This window comes from Propithecus coquereli, unplaced genomic scaffold (assembly GCF_000956105.1).
Source record: "Propithecus coquereli isolate 6110/MARCELLA unplaced genomic scaffold, Pcoq_1.0 Scaffold487, whole genome shotgun sequence".
NCBI lineage: Eukaryota > Metazoa > Chordata > Mammalia > Primates > Indriidae > Propithecus > Propithecus coquereli.
Genome location: NW_012150696.1, coordinates 831,965 through 851,872, shown reverse-complemented (window position 1 = coordinate 851,872; position 19,908 = coordinate 831,965). Strand labels below are relative to the sequence as shown.

At 44.8% G+C, this 19,908-nt stretch overlaps 2 protein-coding genes across 3 annotated transcripts in view; one reads left to right on the top strand and one right to left on the bottom strand.

Annotated features, from left to right (window-relative positions):
* DUSP16 (dual specificity phosphatase 16) overlaps positions 1–6,662 on the top strand; it is a 115,415-nt gene extending 108,753 nt beyond the window's left edge. Inside the window, exons 6-7 of the mRNA XM_012655786.1 lie at positions 832–955; positions 2,859–6,662. Coding sequence (XP_012511240.1) covers positions 832–955; positions 2,859–4,032 — 1,298 coding nt within the window. The 3' untranslated portion in view covers positions 4,033–6,662. The remainder of the gene's footprint in view (positions 1–831; positions 956–2,858) is intronic.
* A 5,771-nt stretch (positions 6,663–12,433) lies between these two features.
* The window catches only part of LOH12CR1 (loss of heterozygosity, 12, chromosomal region 1), a 93,573-nt gene continuing 86,098 nt past the window's right edge, over positions 12,434–19,908 (bottom strand). For both annotated transcript variants that reach the window (XM_012655796.1, XM_012655795.1), the window contains exon 4: positions 12,434–13,130. In XM_012655796.1, coding sequence (XP_012511250.1) covers positions 12,900–13,130 — 231 coding nt within the window. In that variant the 3' untranslated portion in view covers positions 12,434–12,899. The remainder of the gene's footprint in view (positions 13,131–19,908) is intronic.

Genomic DNA, 19,908 nt, shown 5'->3' with positions numbered 1-19,908 from the left:
TGAAAATGGATTTTTAAAAATTTAACTCTCTCTTATGTAATCAGGGAAGAAATTGAAGTGTCAGATAACGTGAGTAAACCAAATATTAGCTGTATGTTAGGATGGGATTTTGGATGGTTCTTATTTCCTTTTTTATATACTTTTCTGTTTCTGCAATTTTCTACACTGTGCAAATAGAATCATGTAATCACAATGTAACATTTATACCCAGGAAAGTTTATTAAATAATAAACACTGCTGTGCATGGTGGCTCATGCCCATAATCCCAGCACTTTGGGAGGCCAAGGTGGGAGAATCCCTTGAGGTCAGGAGTTTAAGACCAGCAGGGGCAACATAGTGAGACCTCATCTCTACAAAAAATTTAAAAATTAGCTGAGTGTGGTGGTATGTGCCTGTAGTCATAGCTACTTGGGAGGCTGAGGCAGGAGGATTGCCTAAGCCCAGGAGTTGGAGGCTGCAGTGAGTTACGACTGTGCTACTGCACTCAGCCCGGGCGACAGGACGAGACCCTGTCTCTAAAGAATACTAGTAATGCTAATAATAAAGTAAAAAATACATAGTGAAAAGTACCGAAATAAGAGTCAGGCAACTTGAGTTAGTAACAAATTGCTTATTAACACTTTTGGACCTTAATTGTCCTGTATGTCAATGGTGAGGAAATTATCTCCCCCTACCTCCTCAAATGACTGTTGAAAGAGTACCTATGATATAAACAGATGAGATTTTCTTTGAGGTTTTTGAGGTGAAAGATACTGAGTAAGTAAATGGAAACAAGATTTCACTGCCAGACAAAATCGTCGTAGTGACCTTTCTTGAATTTGACTCACACAGAGAAAGCAAAAGCCTCCAACGGATGTGTCCTAGTGCACTGTTTAGCCGGGATCTCTCGCTCAGCCACCATCGCCATTGCCTACATCATGAAGAGGATGGACATGTCTTTAGACGAAGCTTACAGGTGAGGACAAGATGGCGTCCCCTGTGATTGGCTTTTCATTCGACCCGAAACATGAGTAGGTAATGAGGGTGGGTAACCAGATCGAAGCAGATCTCGATTATTTTAGTCACATTCTCTACAGATTACTGTGGGTTTTTAAATGGTCTTGCAACGATTGGAGAACAACACAGTTTTATCATTTAGTGTTAATTGTGCCCTCCCGTGTCAAATTCGTTGTCAGTTACTTCGTGAGCCCAAGGAACAAGAAGTCCAGGCAGAGATTCCTGTCCTATTATGGGATTTTATTCTTTTCCCTAAGTGGGGAAATATCGTTTGTTCTAATTTATACATGAGGGGAAAAAAACTTCTAGTAGAATGCTCATTATAGAATCTCTGCTTTGCTTTAAACTTTGTATTGCTGGGAGGAAAAAGCCTAATGAATGCAAGGATAAAACCAACTGTCAATCTCCATTCATTGAGTAAAATGTTCTACATTCTAGAGTTGGCCAGATTTTGCAGTGTCTAATTTTGATGGGGTCGCCCCCCAGTCTCTGATGAATCCGAGTCCTCCGCATGCCTTGGTGGTAGAAGTGGTTAGTTTTTTTTGTGATAAAGAATCAAAAATAGAAACACATGGAGCAGGCCTGCTTTAACAGTTGGACTTTTTTCTCAATTTGAAAAACAGAAAGGAGCTGTCTGAACAGCTTCCTATCTGAGGCAGGAGGCTGGAGCGGCCGGGTCCTCCATTCTGGCTTTCTCCCTGAGGTCCTCCTGCTCCATGTGGAATCTAGAAGAAAAAGCACCCTTGTGTCATGTTACAAAGTTTCATTATGAGGACCTTGCATTCATTCATTCATTCATTCATTCAGGAGATGGGGTCTTGCTATTGTATAAATACAGCGGCTTTCAAATTCCTACATTTATACTTGTTATGGTTGGGCCAGTTATTTCTGGCTTTGTTAATTTGCTTTAGGTCACTTGGTTTCCATGGAGTTTTAGGTTTTTTGGGTTCCTTATTCAAATGCAAATTGTCAGTGCAGTTTTACTCCTGCCTCGTCTAAAGAGTGTTCATGAGGTTCTGGGCCATTGAAGAATTTGTCTACCATTTCTAAGAGACTGTGTTTCCCCAGTGAAACATGAAAGCTATTTATTATGAGTTTTGATCCCTTGATGAATCTTATTTAATGTGTTGGTTACAAAAATGGACCCAGACATGAGACAGACCTAGTTTTGAATCCACTGCCACCATTTGTAGCTGTGTGATTTTGAGCAAGTCTCTATGGACTTGGTGTATCTACATGAAGGGGATGATTACACCCACCTCACATAGGGTAGTTTTGAGGATTAAATAAATAATTCAGTGCATTAGTGTAGTGCTTAGCACTTTGGGTATTCTATCATGTTCAGCACAAAAAGAAGGAACGCAGAAATGTGTGCTTTGCTATTTTGACCATCTGATACCATCGTCTTTTTGCCATTAATTTAAAATGTGAAATATCTTGAGAAGTGACCGTGGGGACTTTGAGAGGGGACGATATTGGAGTGGGTGCTACACTGTGCTTCTGATGGTGGCACTGGTGTGTGTGTGTCGGGGGGGGTGGTTCTTTGGTGGCAGAGAACCATCTCTTATTAGTTGCATTGGGGGCCCTGGATCCTTGAAAATAAGGAGGCTAAAACTAGAGCTTTTGGGGCCTGACTGCTCCTGTCTAGCATGCTCCAGGGATGTGGAGCTCCCCCAACTCAGAGAAGCCCTTTGTGTTCTCCCCCTTGGGGCATCTCCCTGAACTTTGAAACCAATCCTCGTCCAAAGGTATTCGAGAAGGTCTGTCTAATAATTCCCTATCTCATTTATTCCCTTAATACTCTTAAGATACAGTGTAGTTGTAAAATACAGGATTTTTTGTTTTTCTTCCTCTCTTCACAGATTTGTGAAAGAAAAAAGACCTACTATATCTCCAAACTTCAATTTTCTGGGCCAACTCCTGGACTACGAGAAGAAGATTAAGAACCAGACTGGAGCATCAGGGCCAAAGAGCAAACTCAAGCTGCTGCACCTGGAGAAGCCAAACGAACCCGTCCCTGCAGTCTCAGAGGGTGGACAGAAAAGCGAGATGTCCCTCAGTCCACCCTGTGCCGACTCTGCTACCTCAGAGGCAGCGGGGCAGAGGCCTGTGCATGCTGCCAGTGTGCCCAGCGTACAGCCGTCACTGTTAGGGGACAGTCCACTGGTACAGGCGCTCAATGGGATCCAGCTGTCCTCAGACAAGCTGGAAGACAGCAGTAAGCTCAAGCGTTCCTTCTCTCTCGATATCAAATCGGTGTCGTATTCAGCCAGTGTGGCAGCGTCCTTACACGGTTTCTCCTCCTCAGAAGATGCTTTGGAATACTATAAATCTTCCACTGCTCTGGATGGGACCAACAAGCTGTGCCAGTTCTCCCCAGTTCAGGAAGTATCAGAGCAGAGTCCTGAAACCAGCCCGGATAAGGAGGAAGCCAACATCCCCAAGACGCCCCAGGCTGCCAGGCCGTCAGATACCCAGAGCAAGCGATTGCACTCAGTAAGAACCAGCAACAGTGGTGCCACCCAGAGGTCCTTCTTGTCTCCATTGCACCGAAGTGGGAGTGTGGAGGACAATCACCACACCAACTTCATTTTTGGCCTCTCCACCAGCCAGCAACACCTCACGAAGTCTGCCGGGCTGGGCCTCAAGGGCTGGCATTCAGATATCTTGGCTCCCCAGACCTCGACCCCTTCCCTGACCAACAGTTGGTATTTTGCTACAGAGTCCTCTCACTTCTACTCTGCCTCGGCCATCTATGGAGGCAACGCCAGTTATTCTGCCTACAGCTGTAGCCAGCTGCCCACCTGCAGCGACCAAGTCTATTCCGTGCGCAGGCGGCAGAAGCCAAGTGACAGAGCTGACTCACGGCGGAGCTGGCATGAAGAGAGCCCCTTTGAAAAGCAGTTTAAACGCAGAAGTTGCCAGATGGAATTTGGAGAGAGCATCATGTCAGAGAACAGGTCACGGGAGGAACTGGGGAAAGTGGGCAGTCAGTCTAGCTTCTCAGGCAGCATGGAAATCATTGAGGTTTCCTGAGAAGAAAGACACTTGTGACTTCTATGGACAGTTTTTTTCTTGTTCACAAAAAATATTCCCTGTAAATCTGAAATATATATATGTACATACATATATATTTTTGGAAAATGGAGCTATGGTGTAAAATCAAAAGATGGATCAACCCAGTTGTTCTCTCTTAACATCTGCATTTGAGAGGTCAGCTAATATTTCTCTCAACGAAAGTGCAAGGGCAGATGCTAGAATTCCCCCTAGATGGAGGAAACAGTTTTATTCAGTGAGTTGCACATGCTCTTGTTCTCACAAAAGCAAGGGCATTTGGTGTTAGAGGACAAAATCCCCTACCATTTTCATGTTGTGCTACAAAGAGATCTCAAGTACTCGTCTTTGTCCAGACCCTTCCCTAGTGCACCTTAGCGCTGAGACTGAGCCAGCCGTGGGTCGGGTAGGTAGGCCCTGTTAGGGACGGAGCCTAATGGTTAATCCAAGAGAAATGGTCACATCCAAAGCTGACGCACAGATCCAAGCTCACCTGACAGCCGAGTGACGCGCGCATCGTTCTGCCGGACGGACCATTAGGGGCCTTGCCAAGATCTACTTTAGAACCAACCCAGTACCTCAGACAGGAAAGTCAGGGCTTTCACCACTACCGTGTCTGGTAGCCCGTTTTCTAGGCATTGTGAATAGGTAGGTAGCTAGTCACACTTTTCAGACCAATTCAAACTGTCTTATGCACAAAATTCCAGTTGGGCCTGGATGGAGGTAGTTAATTTTTTTTTTCCTTCTCAGCTTTATGAAGAAAGCGAGGGGAAACCACCTAGGATTCGGTTTAATGGCCAGGAATCTGGCAGCCTAATGATTTAAGCTAAGGTTGGGAGGCTAAACAGCCTCCCTCTTTATAAATCAAAGAATTGTTTAAAATGAGATTGTTAATCCTTTAAATAAAGATTAACTTGGTTTAAAGCCAAATGTGAATTTATTGGGGTTGGTAGCAGAGAAGCAGCAGCACCTTCAAGTTCTCAGCCAAAGTAGATGTTCTCCATTTCTGTTTCACTGCATGGCTGGTTGGTAAAATGGTAACAAGGCAGAATTTTATAGCAAACTACCAAGAGAAGAACTGTGGAAAGATTAAGGAAGGTAAAAATCGCCGAGGAGAAGCAGGAAACTTATTTCCCTAATAGCATGTGACGAGGGTGGTATTTCTATAATTCCCTCAGACTTTCAGATTTACTAATAGGGCTGAGAGAGGCTTTGGTAAGCAGGGAATTTCAGAATACGACAGTAGAGGAAGGTGCGGAGAAGACCGTTGATTTTGTTTAGTTGTGAGTAGAGTGCAAAGCCACAGCCAAGCTATTTCCAGAAACTACCCGCAGCGTGGTTTTAGATGGGGCAGGTCCACGTGGAGCAAGACCAAGGTGGCTTCTCAGTCCTTGACCTACAATCACTGTATGGAATCAATCCTGGCAGCTGAAAATAGGAGGCGATCAGAGCAAGTCCACAAGCGATAGTACAGATCTGCTTTTAATCTTCCTGGCTTGAGTTTTATCAGTGACAGTGTGGTCCTCTTTCGAAACCTTAATTCACGTCAGCAGTTTTCTTGGGGTGGGGGTGTGGGATGGGCGTTGCCATTGTTCTTTCCTTTACTGTAAGTGTAGCTAGTTGCTGACTCATATCTCAGGTTTTTCTGTGTTTGAGAAATGGACATTTCTTTGACTAGGATGTGACTTAATGTTTCCTATGGTGACTGCTAAAACCAGCATAGAATGACATGATTCAAAACTGACTGATTTGATCATGAGGATATGAGCTTCACAGACGTAACGAGTTATGCACAAATAATGTGTGCTGTGATATGGCTGAGAGATGAAGGCAGAGGAGAGTAAACGGCATAGGGAGTACATTGTTACCATTCTGAAAAAGTTCTGCTAAGTGATCTGAGTTAGTTTTTACATACACATTTACATCTTTTCATGTAATCAGACATCCTCAAGTTTCACACAGTAATTTTTGATGTGTTATGTAGACACACACACCAAATGTGTAACAGTTCACCGCTTCCAGAATCTGGTCACATCAATTTGTCAAACATTTTTTCAGAAATGAAAGCAAGAGCTCTGTTGTTGAGTATGTTTCAGGAGGGTTGGAGGGCTTGGTTTAAGGAGATCTCTGGGCAGAAGTTTGCATTCTGTCATGTAGGGTTTCTCTTGGCCATGGTCCCCTTCCTTCCTTTAACTGTGATGTAGTCATACACTACAACCTTTAGTCCTTGATCACTAATGTCAAATAATCAGTTCTTGGAATCAAGACTACCATGCTGAAGGGGCGGCCTCAGAGGCGAGCCTGGGGCTGCCGGGTGTCCGCGGCGTGGTGGCTCCTTCAGCGTGGGATCGTAGGGGAAGCCCTGGAGTCTACTAGGATGATACAGGTGGTGATTTTAAAGAACAGAACTAGAATTCTATGTGAGAAATGCTGGAAAATGGTTTAGGACGTTTGTAAAGTTAGGTGGAAAGACTGTATAAATGTTTAATATGAATATAGTGTTCTTTTGGAGTCAGGCAAGCTATTGAATGATTAAATTGTGCATTTCTCATTTTGATGTGTCATGTATGTTCATATGATGAAATAAATCAAAACTGGTACCTGTTTATACACAACTATGAGGAGAGATCTCTCTTTGCAGCTGTGCACTCAGTGGGAACTGTATCACCCAAGTCGCCAAAGGAGGCGGTAGTGGCACCTGTCCTGTTCTCACATGAACGAGGATTTAGCTCACAATAAAGTGGTGGTGTCAGATACGTTCCGTGCTCTTTCGTTCGTATGGAACCCTGGACCATTAGCTAACAGTTTAGCACCCGCCTTCACTCTTTAATGTGTAGACACCTAGGGCATTTGGTAAATATTTTCCCGCTGATTCATTCCACAACACACAAGGGTAGGAAGAAAAAAAGACCAGCTACACACTGGTGGTACGTTATAATGTAACAAGTAAATGATTTTTTAATTCTTGTAGGAAAAACTGAGGAAGGACAGTTGTTCAAGAGCTGTTCTTGAAGCCAGGCGTGGTGGTGTGTGCCTGGGGTCCCAGCTACTCAGGAGGCTGAGGTGGGATTATCACTTGAGTCCAGCAGTTGGAAACCAGTCTGGGCAACCCAGTGAGAATCCGCCTCAGAGGGGAAAAAAAAGATGATAACTGATCTCTGTCCTTGCCAGATACATCTAAGTGACCTCTCTGCTCATGACACTGAGTATGACCACTTACGAAACTAGCAGCTTAGTCTCATCAGTTTAGCAAAAATTACGCATTGAAGGAATAAAGTGTTTACCTTCAGTGCAAGCAGACAAAATAATGACTAGAGAGAGAATCACAGGGGACCTCGCTGGAGTTGGTTGTAAAAGGCTTCTGAGTTGAAGTTGGATTTAAGAAAATGTAAAAGCAAGAAGGATTGGATAGAGTGAGCTTGACCAGAAGAACTGTCTTGCCAAGACTCTGCTGAAAAACAGGTGGGCGTGGGATAGACAAGGGGAATGTGGACCAAATCGGCCTCCGAGGATGGAGGGCAGCAGGAGGAACAGGTGCTTCCATGAGAGGCTTCAGGTGAGAGATGTGGGTCTCGCAAAGGCCTGACGGTCCGGCCAGCTGCCTACTGGAAGGCAGACCTTGGAGCTCCTTGGAGACCAGCCTCAGCAGGCTGGTACTGGAGCACTAGTTTGGATCTGACAACTAAAATTAGATCAGGACTTAAACTAAGGATGAAGTCGGGAAGGTGCGGATTCTGAAATGTGAAGGAAAATGTGGCCAAATTAGAGTGAGCCCTGAGTGTGCAAAGAGATTGTGTGAAGGGCAGGGAGTGTGTGCTGGAACTAGGTGACAAAAGCTTTTTAGCCTCAAAACATTTATTATTACTTTATCTTAAATACTCTTGTCCGGTTTTGTTTTTCTGACATTAACCAGGAATGTTCTAGGTCTAGTAAACAAAATTTGTTTAAGTGCTTTTCTCTGAATATTACTTTTCTGCATCTATAAATGGAAGAGGGAAGTTATTTCTAGCGTTCTGTGGGACACATTCATCCTTGAACAGCAGAATTATACTTGGTTATATCTTTAAAATGTTGCGAAATCAACTGGAAAATTACAGCACTGTCTTGGAAGATATTTACAAGTCAGTCATATTGTTGCAGTTTATGTGCAGAGACATCAACTTGCATTTATGTAAAAATGAGTTTTGTTCCTTGGTTCTAGCTAAAACACTAAACTCAGTTTGCAAATGCTGTCCCGCAGGAAATGCAGGGCGTGACCTTGTAGAAGCAGCGTCATAGGCAAGTAGGGTGACTTGCGGAGAATTAGTTCAGCTATGGCCTGGCTTCTCTGTGCTCAGGGAATTACAACAGTTTCAAAGACTGAAAGCTTTTGGCATAAACCATGCCTCAAGGAATGAGCCTTGATTGGTGAAGGGAAATTAACTGGGTCATCGGTAAATTCTATCAAGCAGGTCTTATACTGACACTGCTAACCCTGAAAAAAATCCTAAGAGTAATGGACACACATACACACCCGCACAATGCTGGTCACACTAGTAAGCAACTAGATTTAGTTGCCAGTATTTTTTTTTTTTTTTTGAGGCATGTGAATAATTATCTGGTTACCCTTCCCCTCTGTATCCATGACATCTGAATGGAAGGTACATGCCTGCTGTGTCGAAAACCACAAGAAAGTATTATTTATTACAAATTAGTGAACAACCATGACCCCTCCTCTGGGGCAGTATTATCTTTCTTCACAGAGCAATGAAGGTCATGGTGGGGGGGAAGAAAGGCAAAACTCTCACAATGAAGAGAAATTTTACACCTAAAAAGTCCACAAGAAGAAAAATTTTCACTTCTCCCCACTCCGTCCTTCAATCTTTAGTATCAACATTTTAAGTAATTTCTACTGAGTACTATATAGCTGGGCTTGGCTGAGGTATAAACAAATCAGGAAGACAAAGTTCCCAGTCACTAGAATTTTAATACGTTTGCTCATGTCTCATTTCTGAAGATTCCTCGTTTTGCCTTGGGACTTACTAGGGGAAATGCCAGAGCTAAGTAAGTTCTACAAATCAACACAAAAATGGCACATGTCAGCCCCCAGGGCCCTTGTGTAACCCTGGAAACCGCGTGTCATACCTATAATATAATGGTAACGTTACCAGCCTCTTTGAAGAAGTCTGAAGCAAATACTAGGGAATGCCACCCCCCAAAACAAAAACACCCAATTTCTTGAGTGTACGCCTACATTTCAGGATACGGAGTCCTCGAAACTCGTTTCATCAAATATTTACTCCACAGAGAATACTGCGTAGGTATCTAGGCTCAAAATATATTTTCTATTCTGAGGATTTTATCATCTGAGAGGCAGGAGACTATATAGTCTACAAAACTGTATCATTACTAAGAATAAAACTTTGAGCAAAACAAAGACATGGAATCTGTAAAGTATAAAGGCTCTCGTGAAATCTACACTCTCATTTGCTGTTAGCCCCACAATTCGTTTATTACAAATTTGTATGCACATAACACAAGGGGTGAGGGGCAGCTTCTACCGACCCTGCACTTCAGCTACGCAACGAGGAGGCTGCGGTGCCGGGGCCTGTTCGACAGTGTTCGTAAATGCGGATGCGTAGACGGACAAGGAAAAGAGGCTCTCTAAGAAGGAGCCACTGGGCCCCCTCCAATTTATAATTAAAAGGAAGGAAAACAGCTCTCCCTTGGGAGCTCAGAATTTAAAGTCACTACCAGGACCCAGGGCCACTGCTCAGAGACAACAGGTGCGCATGCGCCTCACTGTTGGCGGAAGAGTTTAGCGTCAGAATCGCAGACTTGGAACCTTAGAGCTGGAAGGGGCCGAGCCCATCCAGCCCGCGCTGTCGGGAGGTGGAGGCTGAGGTTCGGTGACATGAAACTGCTCAGCGAAGGTCAGAGCTAGAGACCTGCCCGTCCCGGAACATCTCACAGATGCCAGACAGGCCATCGGGCATCATCCAACGTGACTGTCTCTCAGCTCTCGGACGCCGGGACTGCATCCCATTTTGTGCTTTCGTTTGTCAACTGTGTGCAGTGCAGGGAAAATGGCGCCTGAGCTGTCTGTGTGGCTCTGCAGACCCTTCCTTCTTTGAAGGCCTCGAGCACGTCCCTGTGTTCCCAGCTGGGTTCTGTGTGCTCCACAAGAAAAACAATGGTGGTGATGGCTTAGAAATGCCACTTCCTGTCAGTCTAGGTTCACCAGTGAATATTCATTATATTATTCTTTCAACTTTTCTGCCAGTTTAAAATTAGAAAACAGGAAAAAGTACTGAGGGTAGGTGGTATCTAGTCTTGCCATATCAGATATTAAAATGCATTGTGAAATTATAATATTAAAACAGCATTAAACAACATAGCAAGACCCCATCTCTACCAAAAATTAAAAAATTAGCTGGGCGTGGACAGACACCTGTAGTCCCAGCTACTCAGGAGGCTGAGGCAGGAGAATCACTTGAGCCCAGGAGTTTGAGGTTGCAAGTCAGCTATGATCACATCACTGTATCCCACCCTGGGCGACAGAGCAAGACCCTATCTCAAGAAAAAAACAAAACAAAACCATGAAATGATACGGAAAGAAAGATCAGTGGATTAGGCCAGGCATGGTGGTGTATGCCTGTAGTCTCAGCTACTCGGGAGACTGAGGCAGAAGGATGGCTTGAGCCCAGGAGTTTGAGGTTGCTGTGAGCTAGGATGATGCCATGACACTCTAGCCCAGGCAACAGAGTGAGACTCTGTCTCTAAAAAAAAAAAAAAAAAAAAAAGGTTCCTAAGTTACAGAACATATTTCTTGATTTGCATCCTCTAATGAATTGCTCTAGAAATGGTTGAAGGCCTCAGTAAAACCCTGATCATCAGAAGGTATTATCAGGACGACCTTCTTTCACGGGCCAGGCCCAGCAAAGGCTCAAGAACAGCTGCCCACTCCCAGCTCGCTGCTTCCATTCCTCCGGGCTCCCACACTCACCTTTATGTCCTGGAGCCGGATGTCTCTACTCCACCTTCCTAATGGGGAAATAAAGACAGCAGTTCTGAGGATGGCAGAAATGGGACCCACAGGTTGCCCTTTGAAAAGGCAGACGCTTCCTTGGACCTTTTCTCTTGGTTCTGTTTTCCGATTTGTCTTTCCAGCTCAGCGGAAATGAACAATCTGGATTTTTTTTTTTTTTTGGTTATTAGAAAATACTAAAAGCTACTAATTTTTTCGTAAGTCTGAATTTTTAAAAACTTTTTCTCCATTTAGCCTGGAATGTTCATGCTGCTCTGTCACCCAGTTGTTTAATATCTTGCATTTTATTCTGGTTTCTAAGAAATTTATACAATAGTATCTGATTAAAATCCAAGATTAGAATCAGATAAAATGTAGCTGAGATAGGCTACAGTAAGCAGGATCGGTTTTAATCTTACAAATCTACGAAGGCTGGTTTTTGGTTTTTTTTTTAAACTCTGTCACCCTGGGCTAGAGTGCAGTGGCGTCATCGTGTTAATAGCTCACTGCAACCTCAAACTCTTGGGCTCAAGCGATCCTCCTGCCTCAGCCTCCTGAGTAGCTGGGACTACTACGCCCGGCTAATTTTTCTGCTTTTTTGTAGAGACGGGGTCTCGCTCTTACTCAGGCTGGTCTCGAACTCCTGGCCTCAAGCGATTCTCTCACTGTGCCCCACCTGAAGGCTGTTTGTGGCATCTAAAAAACGCCTCGTGAGGGTTGGAGGAATTCGGGGAACAGGCTAGAGGCCTGCATGGTATCCCAGCCCCGGCGGCGACGCCCTCAAACCCCGGCTCTCAGTCTCAAACCACCCGCCTGGGTCTGTGCCCCACATTCCATTTCTAGCTTCTTCCGTCCTTTCTCCCATGAGAACATCTATGGTGTGCAAAGTATGACACTAAGCACTTTTGATGTTACTCAAATTGCTTCATTTCCTAAAGGCCCACAGAAATTCAGCAGCATTTTGAGTTTTTTCTCTTTGGAAATGAAGGTAAAGGCTGTATAGCCATTTTTGTATCTCTGGCCAATGTCTGGCATTGGGCTCAGCAAGTGTCTGCGGAGTAAGTGATCTCTGTGGTCCGCTGCCAAAGCCTTAACGTCCAACACGTTTACTAGGCTAGGAAAAACAAATGTTGGTTAAAACCTTGTTACGAAAATTGGAGTCCTGCCAGTGTTGATGTAATAAAAAGAAAGACACCTAAACTGTGTCTGCATCAAGGAAACCAGTTATCGGTCGAGGTGAATCTGCTGAGCGTGCAGAAAGGGAGACTTCGGTCTCTGACGACGACATGCAGGGGACGCCCTAACCTGGCACACAACGGGAAACCCACGTCTCATCGGGGCAGGCCCCAGATAATGTCTTGTTGTGACGGAAACGGTCAGGGTAGGAACAGGAACAACACGCGGACCTAGATCGAATGAGTTTTTATGTTTGCAACTCACATTGCGCGCGCTGAGTAAACCGTCACGAGGGCGTGGGGAACACAGAGCTGCTTAACACTATTCTCTCCACGTCTGTACTCCGGCAGCTAAACTATATCCACTTTAATTAAAAAAAACAAACAAAATAAAAACAATTCTCGATGCAGAGTTCTTTAAAGAATCCTAATGACTCAAATGTTCCAGCTTCGGGCATCGCCGCGAGTTAGTTTGCGTCATTTTGCACGGGGAGACCGCGCCAGGGGAAAGAGCAGGCCAACGGCAGGCTTCGCGCCAGCCGGGCCACCGACGCCCGCAGCGGGGAGCTTCCGGCCGCGGGCGCACGGCGCGACTCTGGCTGTGGGTGTCGTGTCCTCGGGTGTAGTGTCCCCGCCCCGCACGGCGGCCGGCGGGAGGGAGGCGGCGCTCACAGCTTGAGCTCGCGGCCCGGCTGCATGCTGAAGGGCTCCAGGCGCTCGCTCTCGGGCAGCGCGCTGTTGAGCCGCTCCACGAGCGGCACGGTCTGGTCGATGCCCATCTGTATGCGCCGCAGGATGGCCGACATCTCGTTCACTTTCTGCATCTGCTCGGCGTACTTGGCGTACCTTTTCTGGCGCTCCTGCATGAAGCTGAAGAGGGTTTCCACAGACAGGTCCATCTGTGGAAGGGAAAAAGACGTAAAATACATTGAACTTTGTCTGCCCCGCCCCTCTCAACAGGGTCAGGCGTCCAGCAGGTGAGGGACAGAGACCCGCAGGCCACGTGGAAGCTGACACGTCTTGCGGGAAGTACAGGGACGATAAAAGGCCCTGCACAGGCGCAGCTAGAGCAACCGCGGCACCAGAACCGTCTCTGGGAGGGGACGAAGAGAGGACTGTCCCAGCCTCTCGGCTTTGGGAACGTGAGCTATTTATAGCTTTTGCGACCCTGAGATTTCCATCTGTCTCTGCGCACGAAAGAATCCTGGGCGTGGAGACCAGACAGACCAGGGTTTGAATCTGGCTCTGCCCCGTGACGTCGAATGCTTGGCCTGTGTGTCTCAGCGTCCTCATCTGCGAAACACTGGAAACCAATCGCAGAGTTGCAGGGCCGCGCAGGGCACTGACTGAGCCAACACACGCCAACTCACGGACCCAGGGCTGCCACGTGCGGAGGCGCTTCGGGCCGGCTCCTGCATTCCCTCCGTCCCTTCCCCGAGAGGCCGCACTTTAGCGGACGTGGGGAACACGGCAGGGGAAGGGGTGGCTCTCCCCGCCAGGGCCAAAAATGCCAGCCAAGGCTCCAGTCCATACAGTGGCACGTACCACTGCGGGTCAGCTGTGCCGACTGCCTCCTGCGCCCGTTCCGCCATGAAGCAAACTGCAGGCTCCGGCCTCCCCTTTTGTGACCTCTTTTCTTCCCCAGGTAAAGCTCTTCAGAACCCATCACCTGGATAAAATAGGGGGAGGGAAGCTTCGTCGTGTCGGACGCCTGTAGCCCCTCCTCGGCACAGACCCCACGTCCCCCGGTGTTTCCTTCCCACACCAGGGAGGCTACAGCTCAACCACCAACTCACGTTTCTGTCCCAGATTCCCAAGGCCCCTTCCCGGCCCCCGCGTAAGGCCAAAGGCTCATACGTGTTGCCGCAGAGCCTTCGAGACTGTTTTTTTTTTTTCAGCATATTATGGGGGTACAGATATTTAGGTTACATATGTTGCCCTTACCCCCCGCCCCCAAGTCTAGAGCTTTAAGCGTGTCCATCCCCCAGATGGTGTGCACTGTACTTGAGACTGGTTTTGATAAAAACAAAAGCACAGGAGACCCAAGCCAGCCCCAAGAATAAATACTGAGTCTATTTTGATACTGTGGTGAGGAGGGGACAAGAAAAGGGGGAGACCCCAGGATGACATCAGACCAATGTTGGTGCGCTTGGTCCTTTGCTGGCTCCTCCCTCCCTTGTTTCAAAGGCCTAGGGGACAAAAGCAGCAGCTGGTGGGAAGGGGGCACGGGGAGAGAAAAGCCCATCTGAGCGGGAAACTCCAAATAATGCAGAAACAACATGCAGCTGCGGGGCTTTCTGCCGCCGTGTTCAGTCTTCGGCCCCTCGGAGGCGCGAGCCAGCAGATCAGGCGCTCCCGACAGTCAAGCGCCAGGCCTCTTCCGAGTGGCGACGTGCTCAGCACCCAGAGACCCTCCAGCCGGCAGACGGGGCTGCGGGAGCGGTGGAATCCTCGCTGAGCCGCCTGCTCCAGCGTTCAGAACATCCTCAGGCCTCACGTTTCACATGGCAGGGCCATTCCCGGCCCTCCGCTCCCCAACTCCGCCAGACTAGACAGACCCTGGGGCAGTTCGCAGGAAATGGCCTCCAAGGCGCCAAGCTACCTGTCTAAAGCCCTTGGCAATCAGCCCATCCCCCAACTTACACCGGATCAGTTTTCGCAACATCTTTGCAAGGTATTTGTTCAAATAGCATATAGTCCCCCACAGTTCCACATTCAGCTGGGGGCCCATGTTTTTTAATGTCTCCAGAGCTTTTGTCCAAAGCCACTTTATGTTTAATGCTTAGGTGAACATGTCATTCAAGCATGTTGTTCACACATGCTTGTATCAGTCTCTCAAGATTCTCTTCCATTACACTCCACGGAAGAAAGAAAAGGACAGAGGAAACTTTAGGTTGCGTGACTTCCAAGATCTCAAAGTGACAGAACCTAGACGCACCCCCCTCCCCAAATCTCTTAAGTCCAGCATCTCCTTTTTACACGTATTTCCTAAGCAGGAGACTTTATCATTGGGGGGACATGAGCCTTTAGTTGGTACGTAGCATGGCACTAAAGAATACTGAGTCACACGATGGGAAAGTGACTATTTAAAAAATTTTTTCCCATTCTTTGATTGCTGTAAAGAAAGTCTCAATTTGGTGCAAAGCAAGAATTTAATACCTGGAAACATCTAATAAAACTAGTGATGCCTATTTTTGATGTCCTTGCCCTCTGGTCTCGAGGCAACACTCCCTGATCCATAATCCCTACCTTTGCTCCGTGAACACCAGGTACACTCTTATTCTAACACATCTGACGTAACTTCAGGCAGCAAATCAGCGCCTGACGCAATTCTGAATCACTGTTTTGACAATCTAGGAACATACCCGTATTTGCCTTTTCTATTTCCATTTTTAGCACATAAGATTCTACCAAGACAGCATATACACTAATTGTATTCTTCTTGATAAACAAGGTATTATGACACTACCAAAGGTCCCCTCACTGAATACTTCAGAGCCATTCAGAAGACACAGCTGAAGGGGCAATCTACCCACCCAAGCTGCAGCTAACAGGCAACCAGGGAGCTAGTGGGGAAACGGATAGTTACAATTTTTGTTTACCACGCTCATCAGTCCGCTCGTCTACCAATCAAACAGTGGTTAAGGGGGCAGGTTCTACAGTCTGACTACCTAGGTTTAAGGGCCACCCTCTCTCCAGTATCTGTGTGATTTTAGAAAATGACCTAGATGGGGGCTTCTACGAGGACAAGGATTTTGTTATGTTTTAGACCCTGCCCACTGCAGTACCTAGCACATAGTAGGTCCTGAATACATATTTGTTGAATAAATGAATGAAAATTTATCTAAGCCTCAGTTTCCTCATCTATGAAGTAGTGGGTGACAACGGTGGCTACTTTATAGTACCGTCCTGAGGATTAACTGAAATACTTCCTGTAGAACACTTACTACATTGCCCAGCACACAGCGGACACTTGCCAAGTGTGAGCTGTTAATATACAGTCAACAGACATGTGCTGAGCACTGTCATGTGCCATGTACCATGCTAGGTCTTAAGGACATAAATGTGGAGAACCAAAACCGTTTATACCCACATAGCTTACTGTGTACCTGAACATGAGTTTTCTTTTCTACTGTCTTTATTAACATGACTTTACTATTCCAGGAAACTCAGGCCCAGAAAGATACAAGTTGCAAAAAGCTTTGTTTCAGGAACTTCCCAAGAAACCCATTTAAATGAACAAACTATTTGATTTTCCAACAGAAAGCAAACAACTGTTTATTCTCCACGACGCCTGCCTCAAAACCCTTGCTTTGCTGTGACCACATGACTAATCACTGAAGTCTCTCATGGCTGCTTCTGAGTATTTTCCTGAAAGTCAGCTGGCGGGCACTCTTTCTTCCTCTTCTTCCTCATCCCTCACTCTACTCTGCTGCAGTTGAAATGTGAGTGCAGCCCATGTAGACTGAGAATAACTAAGTCACCTCTTCGGGTTGGGAGGGCAGGAGAGCTAGAAGCAGCCTGGGTCCAGGAGGATGTTTGTGGGTAAGAGCAGGACCAGGCCCGAGAGAGAAGAATAAACATTCACTTTCTATAAGCCACTGTGATTTGGGGTTTCTGCAACACTAGTTGAATGTAATCTTATACTGGTAGAACTGAATGAGATAAAGCCTCTGCCCTCAAAGAACTCATCATTCACTCAAACTCACACTTCAAACCTTGCCCTACATATTCATATACTATCTCTGGAGGCAGTACCTTTCAAAGAGCAGGTGAAAAAGGAGGAGGGATTATTTGTGGGTATAACTGCAGGATTTACTAAGGTATTAGATAGCTGCAGAATGTGCTCAAACTTGTTCTAAATACCTCATCTGGATGGTGTGGACCCATTTGCCCACCTGGCTGATCCTCTCCGTAGATGGACCCAAAATATTAGCAAGTCAAATCCAGAAACATACAAAAAGGATACTATGACATGACTAAGTGATGCTTATGTTAAGGAGACAAGCTTTTCAACATCTGAAAATCAACCAAAGTAATTCACCATTTCAAACAGAATAAAGGTTAGAAATCATATGATTATCCCAATAGATACAGAGAAAGCATTCAACAAATTCAACATGTGTCCACTATGAAAACTTTCAGCAACCTAAGAACAGAAGGAAACATCCTCAACCTGATAAAAGGCGTCTATGAAAAATCTACAGCTAACATCATAGTTACTGGTGAAAAGAACAAGGCAAGGATGTTGACTCTTACCACTTCTATTCAACATTGTACTAGAGGTCCTAGCCAGTGTGATAAATCAATAAAATGAAATAAAAGGCATAAAAATCAGAAATAAATAAATAAGACTTTTTCTGCAGATGACATAATAATAGTTTACTTAGAAAATCTTAAGGAATCTACCAAAAACTAGTAAAACAAGTGAATTTTAGCAAGGTTGCAAGACACATGGTCAATATACAAAAATCAACTGTATTTCTATACAACAATGAATAATTGGACAGTGGAATAAAAGAATACTATTTACAATAGCATCAGCAATGTGAAATACTTAGGGAAAAGTTCAACAAAATATGCACAAGACCTATACACTGATATTACAAAACACTGCTGTGAAAAATAATAGGAGATCTCAAAAAATGGAGAACTATACTATGTTCCTGGATTGGAAGATTCAACACTGTTAAGATGTCAATGCTTGCCAAATTGATCAACAGATTTAACTGTAATCCAAATCAAAATTCTAAAAGACATTTTTATAAGAATTGATAAGCTGATTCTAAGTACACAGAATGGCTAAAAGAATTTTGAAAAAGAACAAAGTTTGAAGACTTATAGTACTTGGTTTCAAGACTTAACTATAAAGCTATAGGAATCAGAATAGTGTAGTGCTGGCACAGAGACATATAGATCAATGAAACTAGAGAGAGTGCAAATATAGATCTAAACATATATGGTCAATTGATTTTTTTAAACAAAAGTTCCAGGGCAATTCAATGGGAAAAAAAAGAAAGTTTCTCAACAACGAGCTATCCATATGGGGAAAGAATGAACTTGGACCCTTACACCTCACACCATATATAAAAATTAACATGAAATGGATCGCAGACCTAAATATAGAAGCTAAAACTGTGAATCTTCTAGAAGAAAATGAAGGAGAAAACCTTTGCTACCTTGGGGTAGGCAAAGATTTCTTAGGCTCAAAAAGTACTAATCATAAAAGAAAAAATGGTTAAATTGATCTTCATCAAAATTAAAAACTTCTCTTCAAAAGATACCATCAAGAAAATGAAAAGGCAAGCTGCATACTGAGAAAATATTCACAATACATACATCTGATAACAGATGTATATCCAGAATATATAAAGAACTCTTAGGAATCAATATCAAGAAAAAATTCAAATTTGGGATCTTTTCAGAACTGTCCCAGGGCCTCTGTCTCACTAAAAACATTACTCAGTTACTGAATTCCTAAGGGGAAAAAAGTTAGCTTTTAAGATCTCTAAAAGGAGAATTAAGAAGGCTTACAGGAAAGTGGGCCTCCAACTGCTTAACTAAACATCAGCTGACTTTATTTAAAAAAAAAAAAAAGCAGAAGGGACCAGTGAAGAGCCGCCGGAAATGGGTTAGGGGCTGGGGAAGAGTCCTGCAGGAGATCACGTAGAAGGGGGATCTGGTCCTCTTGGGACAAAGGAGCCAAGGAGGTGTTAGGAGTAAAACTAGTCTGAAGATTGTACTTTTGGGCACTGTTAAGTAAGTTGGACCAGATCAGGAAAAAAGAGTAGCTACATATTAACCAGAAAGTTGTCACAACACAACTCCTTTGCTGAAGCCCTGACACAGTGTGGAAGGGACAAACTTCTGTTCAGCTTTCAGATCACTTTGAGGATGCTGGAGGCTTCTAGCTCATCACCAAGATTGTCCTGAAGCTTATCCTTTGGCGAGTTACTGACGCCAAATGAGGAATGGCTACCCATAATACCAATGCCTACTGAGGCTGCACATCTAACCTCAGCAGGGCCCTGTTCCATGGTTCATGGAAGCTCTTGTCCTGCCTAAGCTGGAGTGGCAGAAGAGGGCCCAGCTGCTTTCAGTCCCATTGGCCTAAATTCTCAGTAGTTCACCTGCCAAGATTTAGCCAGAGCTTTTATCTTAGGTGTGGGTAGACCTCCCAGACCCTGCAAATGACCTATTTAGACATTTGAAGTCATTCCTGAGCTCGAGCTGAGTGACTCAGAGTTTGGGGAGAGGAGAAAGCCTCTATAGAAAGAATAAAATAAAGAATTAAATGTGAGGCTTAATAACCATTCCAGTTTTATGACTAAATATATACAGTTCTGTGGTATCAGAACTGGGTTAAAATCTTGCTTCTGCATATGACTGATTGCCTTTGTGACTTCACTGAGCATCAGCCTTTTTGTCCCTAAATTGAGGATAATGACAGTACCTACCTCATGGGGTTGACATGAGGATTCAGTGTATAATGTGAGATAATATGTATAAAACACCTAGAAGAGCCCCCAGGGGGAAAAAAAAAACCTCCATAAATGATAAAATGTATGTAAACTGAAACTGTCTAGAAATCTCTTTTACATGAAGGATGGAAAAACAAGGTTAAGAAATGTAGTAAAGAAAAGCAGAAAAAAATGATGACATTTTGAGATATCCAAA